This window comes from Maniola jurtina, chromosome 17 (assembly GCF_905333055.1).
Source record: "Maniola jurtina chromosome 17, ilManJurt1.1, whole genome shotgun sequence".
NCBI lineage: Eukaryota > Metazoa > Arthropoda > Insecta > Lepidoptera > Nymphalidae > Maniola > Maniola jurtina.
In genome coordinates, this window is record NC_060045.1 from 10,451,043 (window position 1) to 10,472,738 (window position 21,696).

The 21,696-nt window shown below is 41.9% G+C and overlaps 1 protein-coding gene across 1 annotated transcript in view; it reads right to left on the bottom strand.

Moving 5' to 3' along the window:
* Positions 1-2,478: 2,478 nt before the first annotated feature.
* LOC123873533 (serine/arginine repetitive matrix protein 1) overlaps positions 2,479-21,696 on the bottom strand; it is a 31,544-nt gene continuing 12,326 nt past the window's right edge. The window contains exons 2-11 of the mRNA XM_045918396.1: positions 11,164-11,324; positions 10,647-10,798; positions 10,037-10,305; positions 9,427-9,607; positions 7,889-8,020; positions 7,415-7,565; positions 6,507-6,631; positions 6,021-6,224; positions 5,571-5,751; positions 2,479-5,471 (exon numbers count right to left, since the gene is read on the bottom strand). Of these exons, the coding sequence (XP_045774352.1) occupies positions 3,566-5,471; positions 5,571-5,751; positions 6,021-6,224; positions 6,507-6,631; positions 7,415-7,565; positions 7,889-8,020; positions 9,427-9,607; positions 10,037-10,305; positions 10,647-10,798; positions 11,164-11,285 (3,423 nt within the window). The 5' untranslated portion in view covers positions 11,286-11,324 and the 3' untranslated portion in view covers positions 2,479-3,565. The remainder of the gene's footprint in view (positions 5,472-5,570; positions 5,752-6,020; positions 6,225-6,506; positions 6,632-7,414; positions 7,566-7,888; positions 8,021-9,426; positions 9,608-10,036; positions 10,306-10,646; positions 10,799-11,163; positions 11,325-21,696) is intronic.

Below are 21,696 nucleotides of genomic sequence, written 5' to 3' on the forward strand. Positions count from 1 at the left end.
ATAGTTATGGATAGTGATAGGAAGATAGTGTTGTAAATGTGCGGCCGGCCTATCACTGCAGTAGAATACTTTATCGGCAGAGTAAAATATATCTTAAATTATTATTATTATTAGCCCGAACTGTCCCAATGTTGGGCAAAGGCCTCCCCTTCTTTCTTCCACCTGTCTCTGTCTATAGAAATTTGAGGCCAGGCCGACATGTAGGCATCGAGTTCGTCTCGCCAGCGACGCCTCGGCCTGCCTCGACGTCTTTTAAAATTTTGTGGCATCCACTGTGTTGTGGTCTTTGCCCACAGTTCATCGGACATGCGCATAACATGTCCTGCCCAGTTCCATTTTAGTCTAGCGGCTTTGTCTCCCACATCCGTTATCTGCGTCTTGGAGCGCAGTATGCTGTTTTTAACATGGTCTGTCAGCTTTACTCCAAGGATGCTGCGCTCCATTGCCCGCTGGCAAACTCTCAGTGCGGACTTTTGATGATCCGTCAAAGACCAAGTTTGAGCACCATATGTGAGGATGGGAAGAATGCACATATCCATGAGTCTACGTTTTAGATTTAATGAAAGGTTTCCCTTCATTAAATCTTTTATGGCCCAATAACCCTTCCAGGCGTTTTCGGTGCGTCTCGAAACTTCTTTATCCTGTCTCGCCTGAAAAGAGACTATTTGGCCTAAGTATATGTATTCATGGACATATTCAATCTCCGCACCCTCTACTTCTAGCCTACGCTTTGTGCTGTTTGTCATGAGCTTGGTCTTTGACATATTCATCTCAAGTCCGACCCCGACGCTTACCTCGTTGAGCTCAGCAATCATAGCCCCCAACTCGGACGCTGACGAAGCAAAAAGGACTATATCGTCTGCAAACCGAAGGTTAGAAAGCCTTTTTTCCCCGATGACGATACCCTTTCCCATCCATTTTACTGCCAATTTCCTGAACACCTCCTCTAAAACTGCAGTAAAAAGTTTGGGAGAGAGTGGATCTCCTTGCTTGACACCTTTTTGAATGTGGAAAGTCGGCCCCGTTGAATGTATTTTGATGGATGCTGTGCTTTTGTGATATATTTGCTGTAATATTTTAATGTATTGGGATGGGATATCTTGGCTATTTAAAGCTTCAAAAATTTTGGAGTGTTTTAAACTGTCGAATGCCTTTGAGTAATCTATGAATGCTAAATAAAGTGGAAGGTCGAACTCTAAATGTTTTTCAATTAATTGATTTATTGTATGGAGATGATCAGTGGTAGACAAGCCGCGTCGGAAGCCAGCCTGTTCAGCAGGTTGGTTTTTATCTAACTGTCCCGATATTCGATATTCTATTATTTTAATAAATGTCTTATATAAATGTGATATCAGGCTGATAGGACGATAATTACCTACATCTGTTTTGTCGCCTTTTTTGTGCAGTAAAATGATATTTGAGTGACAAAATTGTTCAGGTAAATTACCAGAATGTAAAATAGTATTAAACAATTTTGTTATATGTGGAAGTAATACAGTCTCACCTAATCTTAGTGCTTCTGTAGTAATTCCATCTTCTCCGGGGGCCCTACCATATTTCATACTACAGAGTGCACGATGGACTTCACAGTTTGAAATAGGTTCAATGTCCATCGAGCTTGTATCGTGATTTATTATAGTATCTACGGGGATTAATTTATGGTTGGAGTCGGAATAAAGAGATTTATAAAATTCGGTACTGATATGCAGAATCTTTGACCTATTTGTCTGTTTTAAACCTTTATGATCTTTTAACGCGTTGATGGAAGTTTTGTTATTCTGTATACCTTGAATGGCGGCCCTAAGGGAAGTGTTTTTTTCAAGAGCTGTTTGTACTATTTTCGTATTAGAGTTTAAAATGATAATTCCACACTCCATAATTATATTTGTTTGTTAAACACACGGACTAGCTAGACCATAATACAGTCAACGTATTGTTAGAGCATTTAATTTAAACATAAAATAAAAAATATATTATTTCAACACGTTTCTCACAACCGCTAAAGAAGATTTTTACGCGAAATATAAGAATTTCAACAAGCGAAAAGCACCATTCATAAGGTTGTGCTCAGGTGGGCCGGTCGCGATCTCTAACATGGATCCCTCGTCTCCAATAGTCAGATTTCCTTGATGCGCATGAACGCACACGCGGCGATAGCCTCGTGGGTATAACGTATACCTCCGGGAGGTTATGTGAAGTAAGAAATTAAACATCACTTACTTTAACGTACATTTGAAAAGAGCAACCCCCAAGATTCTTGTTGGTAGAAAAGGCATTCCGAATCAGAGGTAAATTCAATAACAATCCAAAAGTTAGAATAATCAAAGTAAACTTTTATATGTGCTTTTGAAGATTTCTATTTCTAGAACGCACGCACCGATTGCAATTTCACCCTCACCACTTGGATGCCTGGCATACTTTAATTTATGCCAGATCTTTTTCCACGCACATGCTAATTATTATGGAATCAGCTCCCTCCGATTGTTCATTCCTGAACAGCTGGCAACGCATTGGCGGTTACTTTGGTGCGGCGGTAATCACTTAACATCAGGTGAACCACCTGTTCGCTATTTTAATTTTATTTTATCTAATGTGTTTGTGTGCACCAAAGAACACCCTACGTTTCAATAAAATTCGACTTCTGTTATTGAACACTGCGTATGTATTGCTTTCATACGCACCAACGAAGCCGTACCTCAAAGGATAAAACGTAAAAACACACAGACATATTATAGGCAAGTACCAACACAAGCGCGACGCAAAATACCAAAACTGCCAACGTTCAAACATTACGACACGGGGGAAACCTCACTCTCAATAGTCATTACCGCTACGCAACTAATCATTTTCTGTAACTACGAGTAGTTTATATTTCAATAATCATATTATTTGGTTTATAGTAAGACATTTCAATATCGCCCCCTACAGCTACCCCATTTCGAACACTAACTAACTTTTATTACTAGCGAATACTCCTCCATTGAAAATAATAACCGACACCCCAGACCGATTACGCGAGTACAATAAGTATTAAGAACGATACTCCATGCAAGTACGCACGCAGTTCGCAGCTCTATCGGTTATATAGAACACAAGATCCTTACGCATCTTATGTTACGAGCAATTATCACAATTATAATATGCATGGAATAGGGTGGTAAATCTTCGATCATTAAAGTTTAAGATATGTATGCAGTCCCATACAAAATCCAAATGATAAAGTGTCCGCTTGGAGTTCATATTAATTATTAGGTATAGTCAAACTAAAAGAGATAAGCAAAAATACGTTCCCCTTAGAATTATTTACCTTGCCGCCTAATTAATTATTTACGCACTCATTTACTGAAACCAATTTCTGTCATACATTTGATGAAAACATGAGTAGGTAAATTTTTATTAGATGAGCCTTGCTTGTTTGTATTTTAATAACTATTATCAAAAAACATATTGCGGCATCGTGAGACGTGTTTGGCTTTTTCACTAGCGAACTAACGTAAATAGCACTAATTTTTCAGGGACGATTGACAGCATATCTTGTACTTTAATGATCGAAGGGGTAAATAGGCTAAACCAGGGTCTCATACTTGTCTAGGACGTGAGCTTGGTTGTTTTCGTCGCCGTGAGAGCGAGATCGCGGGCGCGGCACGGCTTCCGAGCCTGCGCTCTTCGCACGCGTCTTTTTATCGTGACCGCAAGTGCAAGCGACGGATGACTGACGTTTTAACGTCTGAGCCCGGGACCCAGCCCATTGCGGGTCTAAAGACTCACTCCGTGCGTACATCTGACGCTTAGGTCGGCCCATAGTCGCGTGCGCGAACGTCGACCCTTGTCCGCTGTCAGACGACGGCCGCACGGACTCGTTCCTCATACACATATTCCCACCAGCCCGTCGAAACGAATCCAAAACCCTTTCCTCTATCTCCTCAATGTCCTTCTTCTTAACCAGCCATATCTCCTCGGAGCCTCGAGTGAAATAACTGGACCCCTTGCTCACGGAGTACTTCTCTTTAGGTTTAAATTTACAAGTCTTAAAATTATTTTGAGTATTTACATCGTCGTTGAACTTGTGAGCGTTGGAGCGGGCGGGGTCTGGGGACGCTACGTTGCGGAACGCTGTTCCGTGGGATGGGAACTGATCGGGTAATTTCGAGCCTAGACTTGGCGAACGTATGGTTACATCCACGGGTGACGGCATCGGTTTGAACTCTGGTTTGATTATCTTCTGCGGCTCAGGTTTTTGTATCTTTTCTTCTATAGAGGAGCTCTCTGTACGCTGCCATTTTGCTGCAGCAGAGTTTACCGATCCTTTCACAATGCTGTGTTGCCTTTCGATTTGGTCCGTGTTGTTTGCAATATGCGGTTCAGCTTTATCTGCGTTTCCGAGATCAAAGAACACGTGGTCTTTGAATGGCGTAGCGGGCGGTGGCAAGTCGTTATCAGATCCTAACCTTTCGGTTCTGGGACGTCCGCGGACTGAACCCGGTCTAGACAGTTTCCCGGCATCCTCTGCAGCCTTTTCGAATTTCCTTATTTTATCTCCCACCCCATTAGATTCAGCCGTCTTTGTATTTTTGTCTCCACCATCTTCCTCGGATTTATTTGAATTACTGCCATCACTATTAGTATCACCTTTATCAGTTATAATATCGTTTGTCACGATTAAAGAAAGCTTATCGGTTTTGATGGGAGCTTCTTTGATGAGCACCGATTCCTTTTTAATCTTTGCAGTGAAGGTTTCTTCGGATTTTGAATCAGATTTATTAAATTTGAAAGAGTTTATAGGAGGCGATGACACTATTTTGGTAGGCGGCGGTGAAGTTACGTCGTTTTTATTTGGAGTAACTTCTCTGGTTGAAGGAGGCGACATGACTTTGTTTTTGAGTTGGGATGGTAGACTGATGCCTTTATTGTTTGGGGGTGAGGAGACTTCGTTTTGTGTTTTAGAATTATGATTTTTCAATGGAGGGGAAGTCTCTTTTTTGACAATGAATGATGTCATATTTTTGTTAGGTGGTGATGAATTCTTTTGTGATTCAACTGGGGGTGAGGCAATTTTCTTTGGGGACGAATTTACTTTTGGCGGTGATTGGTTTTTCGGTGGAGACTGTCTGTTTGCCGGCAGTGACTGGCTGTTTTGCGGCAGTGACTGGCTATTTTGCGGCAGTGATTGGCTGTTTTGTGGCGGTGATTGGATGGCTTTTGGGGGCGATTGGCCGTTCTTCGGCGGTGACGTTTCTTTTACGAGGCTACTGATCCTGGGAGGCGCGGAGACGTTTTTGGGCGGGCTCGTTTTCGGCGGAGACTCAGACTTGGTGAGTTCGACCTTCGCCTTTTTTGCTTCGATGTCGCGGCTGAGGAAAGACGAGTTTCTGACGTAGCACTGGTCGGTGTTATCGACGGGTACGACGTTGCTTTTGATGGCCAGCGTGTGAGTGTGCTCCGGGACGTCGATGTGCGCGGGCGCGTTCGGCAGCGGCACGTGGTCGATGTCGGCGGCGGGGGCGGCGGAGGGCGCGGGGGCGGGGTCGCGCGGAGTGTCGCGCGGCGAGGCGCGACGTCACGCGCGGCTGTCGGTCCACTGCGCGGAGTCGTCGGAGTCGGAGTCGTTGTCGGAGCTGGTGTCGCTGAACTCGACGGCGACGCGGCGCGCGATGATGGACGCGACGTCGTGCAGCGCGGGCACTCCGCGCAGTGTGTCGTACTTACCCGACCCGTCTTCGCATCGCTTGTCCACTTTGCGGAGTTTGATGCCTGAAAGCAGGAAAACCTCATTGACTCACTGATTACCCTGACTGACATAGTAACCTGTGACTGATGGGCGCGGCGGCTTTTCACTCTTCTTTTGAAGGTCCGAATTTTTTAGCGGTTAAAACGGAAGCTGGAAGGGTGTGCGTGTTCCTAGCAGAATAATATTTAATTTCTTAATTTGAGCTTTTTAGTGCTTAACGTCGTGTAAGTGTGTGAAAATTTTTTGTCTGTCATTTTGTGTGTTGTGCGTAAAATGAATGTGTTTTTGATACCTTCTCGTATCGCCTTGAGCAGGTCGGAGCGCGGGTCGGGCGCGGGGTCGGCGGCGGGGCGCGGCGGCTTGAGCGCGGAGGCGCCGCGCAGCAGGGACGCGGGTGACGGCGGCCGCGGCCGGTCCTCTTCGGGCGGCGGGGGCGCGGGCGGCGCGGGAGGAGGCGTCGGCGCCCGCGGGGGCATCTCGTCTGATGACATCATACCTGAAAATAATACTTTACCTTAAACACAAATATTCTGGGAGAAATAGCCACTGAATATTGCATTAGTCGGAGAAGTCTGCAGCGACAAACTTGAACAAACATGCAGTTCGAATTGGAAACTTCTGTGTCTTAAGTTTGTGAAAAATAGATTTAACTGTTTATTAAAGTAAAAATGATTTTTTTGTGTTAATGCATGGTATAATCTATCCCAGCTGCAAATTTCAACCAAATCCGCCCGGTAGTTTTGCCGTGAAGGAATAACAAACACACACACATACATACCTATGACAGCGTGCATCTGGTCGAGGTGCGCATCGAGCGCGGTGCGGTGCGGCGGCGATGCACCGTTCATAGCGGGCGGCGACGTCGAACCCTCCGGCGGGGGCGGTGGCGGCGGGAGCGTCGACCTAAGAGAACAAAGTTCATGTTACCATTTCATCTACATTTCACATTTTGATATTTTTTAAATTATTGTTTATTTTCATCAGACAACTCAATCGTCTATTCATTCATTTATATACTGGATTGAACACGAATCCGGCGGTCGGAAGGATCGATTCAAAGGACACAACCTCTGGGGGAGTCCCTGCGATATCAGCGCGATTGGCCCTACCTCTCTTCAACCTACAAGAGGCCAGCCGGTGGAAATCAAGGCTTCGCTCTGCGGGAGTCACACTAACACCGTATAGTCCATACAAAATGAGAACTCAATCGCCATTTAAACTCTATTTTATTGATTTTATTTCTGTGTCAACTTTCATGTCAAAAGTACGATTTTAGTCCTTATTTTGAATACTGCAGCATCATAATACATAGCTCGTCTCTCTTACTTACAGGAGTGTTATACATACCTAGTGTGGGCGTGTGATCTGGGGCGAATCAAGCTGCGCGGGCGCGGGCGGGGCGGACAGTGATATCGAAGGCCTCGCCTTGCGGAGAGTCCCTGCGATACTGCCGCCGTAAATCGGCTCCACTGATCCTACGTCTCTCCTGCCTAAACGAGTGTATACATGTTACATACCTAGTGGGCGTGTGATGCTGGGGCGAATCAAGCTGCGCGGGCGCAGGCGGGGCGGACAGTGATATCGAAGGCCTCGCCTTGCGGAGAGTCCCTTCGATACTGCCGCCGTAAATCGGCTCCACTGATCCTACGTCTCTCCTGCCTAAACGAGTGTATACATGTTACATACCTAGTGGGCGTGTGATGCTGGGGCGAATCAAGCTGCGCGGGCGCGGGCGGGGCGGGCGGCGGGATCGAAGGCCTCGCCCTGCGGGGAGTCCCCGCGATACTGCCGCCATATATCGGCTCCACGGGTCCGTATGGACTTTCCTCCCCTACAACTGCAAATAATATATAACGTTATGATAAAAGTATAATAACAGCAATCGATTTTAGAGTCCCCATTCTAATTTGTAATAGACATTTGGCAAGCAATTAAAAATTGGTTTTTACAATCTTTTAGAACTTCGATTCGCGCAATGATTAATGATGAACGAATTTGACAAAATAAATAGATACCTAACTATATTTTTTACAGGTCAGATTGATAAATGTAATCGCAGAAAAATATCCAGTTTTCTTGAGCAATATTTTTCTATATATTATGCCGCTCAATGCAACCAATTGCAAAATGTTGCCAAAGAGTTAAAAGGTGTGTTCTTACTATGTCCATTGCCCGTAAGCCGTGGCGTCCTATTCTGCTGGTTCTCGATCTCGATCGAGTTTGGCCTCGCGGGTTGCGAGGACGGAGGCCTATTCGCGGGGGCTCTGTATCCACCGTCCGTTACTGTAGTAGCTGCAAAAAAAACATAAATTCATTAGAAAATGGGGGTCCACAGGCAAAACTGAGGGCGAGGGCGCCACAAAAGGTTCGACCAATGCAACCTGTCATCTTCATAGTTTCTTACTTAGATTAAGGTTTCATGTTTTCATGTTTACTTAATTTATCTGATTGAGTATTGTTTAATTTATAATTTCAACAGATAATGAACCAGAATAATTTAAATATTACGTATAATATTCACCTGGTAGAATGTGTAAGGTAATTCAATTAAATGTAAGACCTACTTGTACCCACATTCCAGCGAATAAACCATTATCTATTTTATTTAACAATTTTTCTTCTCTTCTTCTCTAAAAAATTGGTCAAGTGCGAGTCGGATTTGCACACGAAGGGTTCCGTTATTCGTACCATAGTCCAAGAAATAACACTTTAATTTTCATTCAGTGAATTTCAACTCTACCAGTTACGGTTCGAGATAGCTGAGGCTTAGTAATAGGGGTCCCGTTGCCGCCCTTCGGGTACGAAACCCTAAAAAGTAAAAAGGAGGTCCTCAATTCGACCTTTAACCGATTTGAATGTGGTTCTTTCTAAATTAAATTATTTAATTCTTTCAAAATTAAGTTTTCAGATATGTAAATAAATTAATATGTGCTCATACTTTCGTATTTTAACACGTCAAAAATTCCGAAAATCGAACCCGAGACCGTAAGAACGGCATCGTCTATAGATACGTGGATCTTAGGTGTTTATACAGTTGTGACGTGTGCAGAACGATAGCATGGTTTTGTGTGTTGTGGCGCCATCTAGTTTACGATTATGTAAAATAATCTACCCATGTAAATTATTGTAAACAAACTGTGTATATAAATCGGTTAAACGGATGGGCCCTTTAAGAATCCCACATGAGAACTGATTTTCCGGGATAAAAGTAGCCTAATGTTCTTCCCCGAGATGTAAGCTAACTCTGTACCAAATTTCATTAAAATCGGTTAAACTGTTGGGCCGTGAAAAACTAGCAGACAGACAGACAGACACACTTTCGCATTTATAATATTAGTATGGATTTATTAACGTAAAAAATCACAAATTTAAAAAAATGTTAAATTTAAAAAGCCTAACAAGAGCCGACAGGCCGAACACCGTCTAATTTAGCCGCACACGAAACCAAAAAGCCCGTGACCAAAAAGACTGTGTCCGGCTTTATCCGGACGCCTGGCAACGCTACGTTCGACGAACGTCTACGCCGGTGAAACGCTAGTGTGTAAGGGCTCTTGGCTGAGATCTATAGAGCGCACTATGACTTTGGTCAGACTTAAGACACTATTAGAACGAGACAGCGTTATACCTCAGGCATCTCATCTGTCTCGTTTTAACGGAAACTAAAGTGCACTCTATAGATTTTAACCTAAGGGACTTACTCTGATAGAGCGGGTCGGGGCGGTACTGCTCGGCGATGTTGTACCGGCGCAGCTGGTTGGGCGCCATGATGTGCTCCCCGCGCGTCACCACCTCCGCCTTCTGCCGGTCGCGGGTGGAGTGCGGCACGCGCACGCGTCTCGTGCCGCGCCCCTCTGTGTTGTTGCTGCGAGGTTGACGCACCTGCAAGTCGAAAGTAGGATTATATCGTTGGATCCTACGTATACAGGGTGGGTATACATGAACTTGCATAGCCCCGAAGCAGAAGAAGAAGAAGCTTACATGATTAACTTACGACAAGTTTACTAATGTAAACTGGGAAAGATCTGAAACCTGCATTTTGAGTGCCTAGACTACGAAGGAACACAGTTCCGGTTGATATTGATAAGATGTGGCTTTGCTAATCCAAGCGAATGTTAATTTAGGTTTTATATAGTCATTTTACTCTATTTACTATTACTGTGTTTTTTGACTCGGAGGTAAGTCCCGAAAATGAGCTAGCGTGAAGCTATTTTGTTTCAAGATGGCTACATAATTGGTTAAGGTGAAGTTTGAACTTTCTTTCATCTTTACCATTAATCTATTATCTTTATAAATAAAACAACACTTTACCTTCTTCCCTCGATCATGCTGGATCCTCTCCGTATCCTGCAGCATCTCTCTGCGCCACAGCTCGAAGAAGTAGTCCGGGTCGGTGTAGAACTTCCTCGCGTCGCGTCCGTCGTCCCGGTACTCGTTGAGCTTCTCGAGCGGTGGCGGGCGATCACAGCGCGCGTACGTGGCCAACATGGCCGACGGCATCGTGGTTCGCGAGAACAGTTGTTGTTGGAACGTGCGCGCTGAGCGGAACGCTTTGCGCATTTGTATGTCTTGGAGCGACACTGGAACGAGAAAGTAATGATGTTTAATTAAAAACTATATTTTGTAACTCTTAACAAACTCAACCCTGATAGAATTAGCGTGTAAACCCAAAATATATATTTTAGTAAAGGGAGGATTAACGCCTTTATATGGACATATTTTACGACAATGTCCAAGTGTGGAAAAGAAATTCCGGACACAGAAAAAGCAGAAAAGAGTAAAGTAGGCACCCGGAAAAACTCCAAGAGCAAGTATTAAAGGGGTGCCCTCCTTTAATTTGGCCCATGTAACCGAGAGCTTGGTGGGAACCATGAGAGGCGGTGAGTTGTAAAGGCCAGTAATAACACAAGAGTATAGTTACCCTCCTCGACGCCAGAGTCGAGCTGCGTGACCTTGATGGCGAGCCTGTCTATCCTGGCCTGTAGCACGTTGGTGCGCTCCGCCAGACCCGTCGCCTCGCGCGTCAGCTCGCCGAACATGTCCTCCGCATGCTTCGACAACGACGACAGCTGTCTGTAAAGATAAATCAGTGACGTTACAGGTCTTAACTGCATACTACGTCAAGTACTTCTCAGAACTGGTAGCCGCTGGGGAAGACGTGTTCTGTAGTGCAGTTTACTGTGCGACGATCTCCAACTGTGGCATGCTTTAAGTGGATTTATCTCCCGCGTTGGAAGTTTACAAGCTAAAAGAGAGTATTGCCAATCAGTATCGGTAAAGATGCCGTCGAGTTTCCGGCCTCCATGGCCTGGAGCTCGTGGAAAGAGGCGGGGAGAGGGTAGATGAGGAAGCCAGGAAAACGTTTTTGGTGGCGCTCTTTCGCCAAGGTGCAGTCGCCAGAGCAGTGGTTGCAAGCAGGCCAATAGGTGGAACATTACCTGACAGTGTTGGCGAGGGTGCCGTTGGTGACGGCCTCGAGCTCGGAGGGCACGGCGAGGCGCTCGGGCACCGTGCCTCGCGACACGTGCACCGGCTCCACGCAGCGCTTCGGCAGCGGCATGGCTGCGCGCTGTCACCACCGGCTACCTCGTGTGCATCACTGGAAACAATCATTGAAACTCTATAAACAAAGAGTTCGTTTTTAGGGTTCTGAGAAAAAAAGGAACCCTTATCCTAAGAACAGAACAGACAGAACCTCGGTGCGCGAGTCTGACTCGCAATTGGCCGATTTTTTTCATGAAAGCTCTCATAACGCAATTTCTATAACGCAATCCCCACCATCAAAAGAAAGGTTACAAAGTAAAAGTTTTAAAATTAATGCCTTGCTGTGGCCGCTAATTAAGTGACACCATAGCGACAATCCGATAAAAAAACGTTAATAGATTTTTATTATGCTTTTATCACTTTAGCCGCTTTAGATACGGGAATCTTTTGTTGATATAATAAAGTAGGTATGTCCATTACACAACATTTGAACATTAGCGTACACTGAACTCCACTGACACACAATGTAATGTGGACAGTTAAGCAAAAGCAAAAAGCGCTATTACGAATGGCATTCTTGACACTTTCGCTGCTAGACTCGCTAAGGCCGCGATTACATCTGTAAGTTTTACTGACATAAGTAGCTTACGTGAACTTACGACATTAATGTAAACAGTAAACACTCTTTGTAAATTTTCGTTAGCAAAGTTGTAAATTAATTACGTAAGCTACTTACGTGAGTGAAACTTACAGGTGTAAGCGGCCTTACATTTCTGATCGTATTCTGTTCATATAAAAAAGTCTTGTCCTAACTGACTGAATTATCAACGCCCAGGCTAAACCCTCCTGGCAGTAGTAACTTAAAATTTTGAAATACGAGTAGGTTCTTGTTGTAACTCAGTCACTAGCTAAGGATTTTTGGCAATTTCATCCCTTTGGAGTTAAATAGGGGAAGAGAGTTCGTATGAAAGTCCGTCATTTGTCAAATTCAAATCACGTCCATGAAAATTGGTATTCAGACTTCCAATTCAAAATGAAGACAGTAAGTTCACGTTTTTCGGAAATTCTACCCCTAAGTCGGTTAAATATGGGGATAAAAATTTGTATCAATGACCATCGTTTCCCAAGTTAAATATCCATGATAATTAATAATTGGATTTTTGGTTAATATATAAAAATGAAGAAAATATAGGTGTGATTTTGGAAATTCCCATCCCTGGCCAATTTATGAAAATTGCATTCGACCTGAGCCGTGGCGGGTCGGCTAGTCGAATATAATATGTATGTTTAATGTAAATATGTTTAAAGCAATTAGCGGATATGTGTTTATGATTATGAGTCCTATCATAATATTATATGCTAATTCACGTCCATTGCATAGCGCTTCCGGCCTGACCAAAAAGTATTATGCAATACAAAGAATTTTCTTACGGAATGCTTCGAAGACTGCATTCTAATAAGTTAACATCCAATTACATAACTTCTAGGCAAAAGCTTTGCAAGGCTACTAGCTGTTGCCCGCGACTTCATCCGCGTGCCGCGGGAATAGTCTTACCCCGTGGATTTTCCAAAAAAAATCTTTCATATAAACCTTGTCCTAACGATTACAAACACAAAAAAGAACTGTTTTAACATAACAACTTACTTATACCTACATACAGAAAACTCGCGGAAAATCAAACTCCTCACCTTTTTTAACTTTCAATATACAAATAACTGCACTGTAAATAATGCCAACTGCTTTGAATGAATTTCCTTTAGTAAATTACTTCTTTAGCAAAAAGTTAAACATCAAAGAGTAGCACTAACTACTACCTACTTTAAGTTCTTACAATTTAGTTAAAATAATCGCTGTTTTATTAAAGTGCTGTAGCACAGCAGATTTCGCATCATCGGGGTCAATAATGAGGCACCCGTATTTGCTGTCAGATTAGATATACGGAACCGGCCATACATACCTACCTAACTTGTGTGTATCTGTACCTACATGTAGATAGGATGTCCCGTCTGGCCCACTTTACCTAACAGCTTCGCAACGAACGTGTGTAACAGCAATATTTCATCCAACGGCCTTCAAAGTTTAACGTGGTAGGTATAAGGACATCCAAGGTCAGAATTTTAAACATGCGAGAGAAAAGAAATAAAGAACCCGTACTAATGTAATAAACGCGAATGTGTGTCTGCTAGTTTTTCAAGTCCCAACTACTCCCAACCTAATCAATGTAAGTAATATTATAAAATCGAAAGAGTTTCTGTCTGTTGTCTTATCATAGCCCATCCTCTGAACCGATTTCAACGTTTGGTTCAGAGATAGCTTGCATTCCGGAAGCATAGACTACTTCTGGATATCTAAGAGTTCCAATGGGATTAAAAAAAATTAAATCAACGTAGACGAAGTCGCGGGCATTATCTGGGTACAAAGATTGCTTGTATCCCGGACTCGAATAAGGCTACTTTTTATCCCGAAAAATCAATGGGATTTTCAATAAAGCCTTTATTAACGTGGACGTCCTTAAGTTCCTTTTTTTGCATTTATAGACTAGCGCTTTGCTGCAATCAGACTTGATTGCAAGAGATGATGCAGTCTAAGGTGGAGGGCTTCTATTCCGCCTCTAGCGCCTATTCACTCTTGACTTGTAGGTATATGTAGTACTCGTAACAAAAGTCACAATTATGGCAATGAAAACTGATGCCTGGGTGTGAGTTTCCATGTAAGTAAAAACTATTTTAAGTCAAAACGTGAATTTGTTAAAATTGTATTGATATGTCAAATCAAATATGTTCCGTTTACGTTATTTTTAAAGTTACACTAAACCCACAGGCCTTAATAGGTAGCCCTGTAGAGTCTGAGTTTACCAAGATACCACATTGGCTATCAAATTACGAAAATCGGGCAAACGTCTGGGGGACATCGTTCTATTTCAGTCCATCCAGTTTAACCTAAATACATGACTTATTACGAAAGTCGTCTAGACCTAGACTAGCTCTTAACGTTAACGTATTGTACCTAATTTGTATAAGATAATATGATGAACCGAACTTCGGCTATTATTGAACAACAACTATCCGATCATGTCGTCCAGATTGACGGATCTGAACTGAACATTAGAGGTCTTTGTCTCCATCCAACAACCTGGGAGCCTACCGCCATATACTTTGGTCTGGTTGAAGGCTTCGGCCGTGGCCATACACTTTCCAAGTAAGCCCACCTTCATCTTAAACTGCATCATCATTTATCATCAGGTGAGATAAACAGTCCAAAGGGCTAACTTGTATCAGAATAAAAAAAATAAAAATAAAGTATGGCAATCGCAAACAGCCCTGATTGGTTGTACACTCTTACAATGATTGGTTAAAACGCATTGTTGCAGCAAGAATACCATAAATTCAGCCAATCATAACTATGATTTGGATTGCAATTTGCAACAATGATTGGTGATACAGCTTTTTCACAATCGACTAACACTAGCAGATCCAACCACCTTATAGTACAAGCTTTGTTAATTTATGGTTGACTAGATGTGCTAAATGCTAATCCTGGATATCTATCTCCATTCCTTTCAGCCAAATCCGTCCAGTAGTTTTTGCGTGAAGGAGTAACAAACATACATACACACACACACACACACACACACACACACACACACACACACACACACACACACACACACACAAATACAAACTTTCGCCTTTATAATATTAGTGTGATGTGATTAAAAAACAAATTGTATTATTTCACAGTGCTATAATACACTTATCTTTATCATATTAATACCATTGACTCCCGCCTTTTGTACATTGCAAAAAACAATGCGTGTTTTACCCCAACAATCGCCAAGCTACCCCAAAAATGTACGTACGAGACTATTTACTACAGTAATGACACAGCCTAAATTAGTTTGACCGGGTCATGAATGCCCGCTGGGATGCGGCTGAAGGTGCAGTACCCTCGTAAACGTCGATGCTAAAAAATTTGCTTCGTTTGCAACATTTACCTACCTACGTTACGTCGAGAATCGCACTAATATTATAAAGGCGAAAGCTTGTGTGTGTTTGTTACTCTGACGGACTGGACGGATGAACACATATGCTACTTTATAATTTACATTCTGGAAAATCAGAGAGTTACCACGGGATTTAAAATAAATCTATATTCACGCAAACTAAGTCGCGTGCATCAACTAGGCACACCATCAGCCATTTGCTAAAAGTTGTAGAAACAAGTGTAAATTAAAAATTTATAACACCCCCGACAAGTGAAGGTTACCGTAACTAGAAAAGAGCTGATAACTTTCCAACGGCTGAAGCGGCTGAACTGATTTTCTAGGATTATAGCTATCCAAAGTATCTGAGTTTTCCAAAACATCATTTTCAAATAAATAATTATGTATCTAGGCAACGTCCATCTCGACAGCTTGACATTTGTCAATTGACATAATATTATGAACCTAACGGTTAGTTAAACCTTCTTTTCCACAAGAAAACTAGAAAATAGCTGATAACTTTTAAATGGCTGAACCAATTTTTTTGGATTATAGCTAAGAACACTCTCGATCAAGCCACCTTTCAAACAAAAAAAACTAAATTAAAATCGGTTCATTCGTTTAGGCGCTACGATGCCACAGACAGATACACAGATACACAGATACACAGACACACAGATACACAGATACACACGTCAAACTTATAACACCCCTTTTTTGGGTCGGGGGTTAAAAATGGATCTCTGTACTCTAGTTATGTTTGAAAATGTTATGTTAGAATGTCTATCTAAACAATCCATTCTAGTTTTATTAATGCGAAAGTTTATCTGTCTGCCTGTCTGTTACCTTTGTGCTTCATCCGTGTGGATTTAGGTTTCAGAAAATCCCGTGGTAAGACTTTTATTTTCCGAGATAAAAATCTCACATATATTTTCCGTTAGGTCCTCTGTACCAATATAATATACCAAATTACGTCACCATTCGGTTTTAGTGGTTAGATCGTGAGAAGGTAAAAGACAGACACGCTTTTGCATTTATAATATTAAGTAGGTAGTATGGATTTTTCAAGCTCCCACGTACTCTTCGTGTCAGCAAAATTGAACACGAAAACTTTAACACTTCCGTAGCCAGCGATATAAACGTTCGACTAGATGAGGCGTTTCATAATAGCAACATGTTCCAAGTTTCTACGCCCATCAGTGTCCCGCACTCCTGTCAATCGAGATCCGCTTTGGACGCAGTCCGTTTGTAAAAATTAAACTGGCACCATAACTCTGAATTATATTCACGTTATCAAATATGAGTAGCTATAATTAGCTTTGGTGCCTATGGCTGTAGTCTGTTCTAAGTGATCTATGTTCGTACAAACGGACTTTTTTAAAATAAAAATGTCGAACAAACGAGCAGGCGGGTCATCTAATGTTAAGTGATTACCGCAGCCGATGAACATTTGCAGCACCAGAGGAACAGTCAACGCGTTGCAGGCTTTTCAGGAATTTGTTGATCCACACTTTGAATAACCCCATGTAGAAATCTAGTGGGAACAACGCCGAAGAAAGTTGGTTCAGTTTACATGTGCGTAGAAAAAAGATTTGGCACAACGAGTCTGCACTCTGCGTCTAAAGGGGATCACGATTTAGAGGAGTGCGGACACCAATGTTCGTTAGAACATGTTGTTACCATTAAGCGTTCCATCTAGTGGAATATTGATATCGCTGTCCGTGTAATATACAAATGAGCCAAGAGATAGTTAGAGTTACATCGACTAATTTCCTGACGATTTCCCCAGTTGCTGTTTTCAGTCTCTAGTTCCTAGCAATTTGACAAATTAGTCATCTCCATTCGCGAATATCCAACATTGGTTAAATCACTAGCTGTCGTTACTAATATGAAACGCCCCATCTAGTGGAAAATTTATATCGCTGTCCGTAGCAATATACAAATGAGCTAAGAAGATCGTTGCATCGATAAGTCGACTAACTTCCTGCGGTGAATAAATTCAATAATCAACGCTTGACGATTTCCCCAGCTGGCCGTTTTCCGTCACTAGTTCCTAGCAATTTAACAAATTAGTTCTCCAGCCACGATGCTCAGCGTGCGTGAAATTTTCATTGAACGTGGAAGTAAAAATTTACAACCAATTACTTATCAAAGTTTCCCTCTTTACTAGTAACTGAACAAGTTTCTATAGTGTTGCTCACCAATTTGAATAAAGAACTATAAGCCCGCGACTTGGTTCTTGTGGACTACACAGAGGGACAGTTCGGAAAGAATTAGTTCGATCTGTCCCCTCGTCCGTGGCAGGGGGACAAATCGAACTTTTTATTCCAATCTGTCCCCCTAAGAAAGCAGCGGGGGGACAGTTCGGAAAGAATTAGTTTGATCTGTCCCCTCGTCGCGTGTAGGGGGACAGCTCGAACTTTTTATTCCTATCCGTCCCCCCGGGGGGACAGATTAGGGGGACGGATAGGAACAATTCAAATTTCAGACCCCTATTTTACACCCTTAGGGGTTGAATTTTCAAAAATCCTATGTCTACGTCATCCTTAATGGCTATCTGCATGCCTTTCAACCCTTTTCAGTAGTTTGAGCTGCGCGTTGATAGATCAGTCAATTACTTTTTCCTTTTATATATTTAGAGAAGCGGATGCCCGCGACTTTGTGCGCGTGGATATAGGTTTTAAAAAATCCCGTGGGAACTCTTTGACTTTCCGGGACAGAAGTAGTCTCAATGTCACTCTCCACGTCTTTAACTATGCCCATGCAAAAATTATGTCAATCCGTTGCGACGTGATTGAAGGACAAACAAACAAACACACTTTCGCATTTATAATATTAATTATTAGTGATTAATTAACTAAGTACTAAGATAATTCATAATAATCATGTAATTTAAAAGATGAACATGATAGGATTTTATAATGTGCTCTTTATCTACGAGCGCGGAATCTAGAAAGCATTTCCGCTTTTCAATGTGACAGTGAAATGTAAGGGAAGCATACGCTACTCTATATCTATGCGGCGTCTTATCAGCGCCGAAGAGAAATTCCGCACGCGGAATTCTGCTCGCAGTTTTCCGCTAATTTATACCTAAGAATGAATCGAAATTTTTGTACAACATACAGATACGTGAAAATCTATGTGCAGAATTTTGCTACAATGAATGGTAAGAGAGATACAGAGAGATCACACCACAAGCTGCCAAAGCAAAACACCGCAGTATCTGGTTGCTATATTCCGCTAGATATGACCCTAAGAATATTCCGAGGTACATTACCTACGACCCCACCGGTCTGCTCTGACGCACATCTTCAGTAATTTAGCGTTCCGGTACAACGCCGAGTCAAGTGTAGCAGTTAATAAGGAGGTATGAGCCAAAGGTCACAGAATTTAAAGTAGATAGAAGTGGTAAAAGAGCATGAGCTTGTCACCACGCAGATGAGTAGGAGTCAGTTCGCGTTGATAAAACAAATTGTACTTGCATAGTGTCAAAGTTCAATTTGCTTTGAACGCAACATCAGAAAAGTAGCCCCGCAGTATTCAAGAACAGCAGATAACCGAAAAATAAAACGCGTAATTGCAAAACGCCATGTTTCAACTTTGGATTAGACTACTTGTTTTGAGTTCACCATACCATTTCTATAACTTTATTTAGATTTCCGTGGTTAGCACATTCCATCTTGGGAGTCAATTCTACTAGCAACGCTACGTCTTTACGTAATTCAGAACGCAAGTAAATTTATTTTCCTTCACCAATGATTAATACCATGCCATAAATGCAGCTATTCATCCGCAAATGTTTTTAAAATCTTGTGCAAAAGGATACAAAACGTAGAAAAAAAATAATGATGCGCGCGCTCCACTTTAAAACTGGTAACCTAGTTTGTGCTTTCAAGTGCCATGGGGACAGATGATCCGTTCAAAAAGATAGTGCAAGTCTTTTATGTTGTATGCAAATTTTTCTTAGTATTTGCTTGACACTTCATAGTTCTTAATTTCTCGGTCGGTCAGTCACCAGTTAATGGTCTTTTAATGGATAGTACTGAGGCTGATCTAATGTTCGTGATTCGTCTGATATACGAGGAATATATTATATCTTTGATGGTCTGTATATATGCTATAGGTTTCACATAGATAGCTGTTAAGATCCTTACTAATATCATAATGTGAAAGTGTGTCTGTCTGTCTGACGAAGTCGCGGGCATCATCTACTTGACTGCGTAAATACCAAAAAGTATACAGTACAAGACGTAAACTGAAGTAACTAATTAATATTTCATTATTATTAATATACATAGTAAAATATTCTTTAAATCTTAACTGACGAAATACCGCAATTTTACTCTGAATATTTTTATGGTTTAAAATTTTTTCCGCTCAAGTGTCCATAACAGGTAGTTGAATTGATAAAGTACGAGGGGTGGCTGAAACTAGCTGACTTCTGAGCCTAGGGCATTAAAAGTCTAGATAAAAATCTAAATAAAATTTATTTTTCAATATAGTCCCCATGGACTTCAATGCACTTTTGACATCTTTTATAGAGGGCTTGTATCCCTGAAAAAAAATAAGCCGCGTCTTTAGCTTGAAAATGTTCATTTACGGCCGCCTTCATCTCTTCATCATCTCCAAATCTTCGTCCCCGAAGGTCCTTTTTCAAATTTTTAAATAGAAAATAGTCGCTAGGGGCCAGATCTGGACTATAGGGAGGGTGGTTCACTTCATCGAATCCAGTTTCTCGCAAGGCTTGCCTCGCAATGCGCGCTGTGTGAACCGGCGCATTGTCTTGCAGAAACAAAATTCCTTTGCTGATTTTGCCTCTTCTTTTTTCAACAATGGCTTCGCGAACTTTTTTCAAAAGCCCTGCATAATACTCTGCATTCATCGTAGTTTTTTTTTGGAGGTAATCTATGAGTAAAACTCCTTCGCAATCCCAAAAAATGGTGGCCATGAGTTTGGAAGCCGATTTTTCCACCTTGAACTTCTTCGGCGGCTTTTCCCCCTTCTCTATCCATTGCATTGACTCTTGTTTCGACTCCGGGTCGTATTGTCGGATCCACGTTTCATCAACGGTGACAATACGAGTGCAAATTTCCTCCAAATTGTCCTTGCACAGGTCTATAAATTCTTCGGAAGTTTCAACTCGTCGCTGCTTGTCCAGTGGCGTGAGCATTTTAGGCACCCAACGCGCACTGACTTTATTCATATGCAAATGATTATGCATAATGTCTCCAACTCGTTCCTTACTGATGCTCAGCTCTTCTGCTATCTGCCACAATTTTACTCGCCGATCGTCCAGTACAATTTTTTTTACTTTTTCGATGTTTTCATCAGTGACTGCGGTGTTCGGCCGGCCCGAGCGGGGGTCGTCTTCCAGAGTCTCTCGGCCTTGTTGGAATAGGCGTGTCCATCGTTTAACCGTGGCTGACGACGGTCCAGATTCTCCGTATACACTAGACATTTCTTCAAAAATTTCTTTTGCTGTTTTCCCCTTTTTTACGAGGAATTTTATGACGGCGCGATGTTCCAATTTCGTTAACTGCTGCGATGACTCAGACATGTTGATGTTCACGGTTCAATTACTCAAAGCTTAATGAAGCTAATGACATGAAACTTTTCTTATATAGTGGGTAGATGTCGCTCAACTAGTGACCCGCCGGATGAGTAATTAGCACGAATGCAAGTGCCTTAGGCTCAGAACTTTTCAGCCACCCCTCGTAATTTGACTTTTTTGTCACACAAACGTACGCTTTCACTAGCAAATATTAAATAACATTAGTTATAGTACAAAAGTGTCTCTTAGCGCAATGAATTGTGACGATTCAGATGCTAATTGAATAACATTTACTTTTAAAATGGAAACTAGCAAACTGTAAAACACATTGAATAAGCACTTACTAGTAGTAGACGGGAAAGTTGTTAATTTATGTATTATCCGTAAAATTTGATAGTAATAGGCGGTAATAGTTAGTGCCTAAGTGAACTGAAGAAACACGAATAATTTACGTAAATTACGTAACTTCACAGTGAATAAATCAGAAAGTGGTATCCCCCATGCAAGGTAAAAACGTCAAAGCGCAGAAATCATAAATCTTTGGAACTAAACCCGCTAAAAGCGGTGATAACTTAGTGGTAAAAAGTTCGGCATTCTATTCGACGTATCCGGGATTCAATCTCGGGCACGCATCTGTAAGTTTTCGAAGCAAATAAATATTATTACTTGCTAAACACCGTGAGGAAAACATCGTAAGGAAACCTGCATACATGAGAGTTCTCCATAATAATCACAAAGCGTGTAAAGTCTGCATTAAGCCAGCTTAGTGGGCTATGGCCTAAAGCCTTCGATGAGTAACCGTAACTAAGATAATGATGATGATGATGAATCCACGAAATAGCAGAGCATTATTTGTTGCAATCGAAAAAAATTGCCAATACTTGCTAAAATTATTGGCTGAATTTCATGCACCCTTGCTAAACTTATCCAACATAATATATTTTTACCCAATA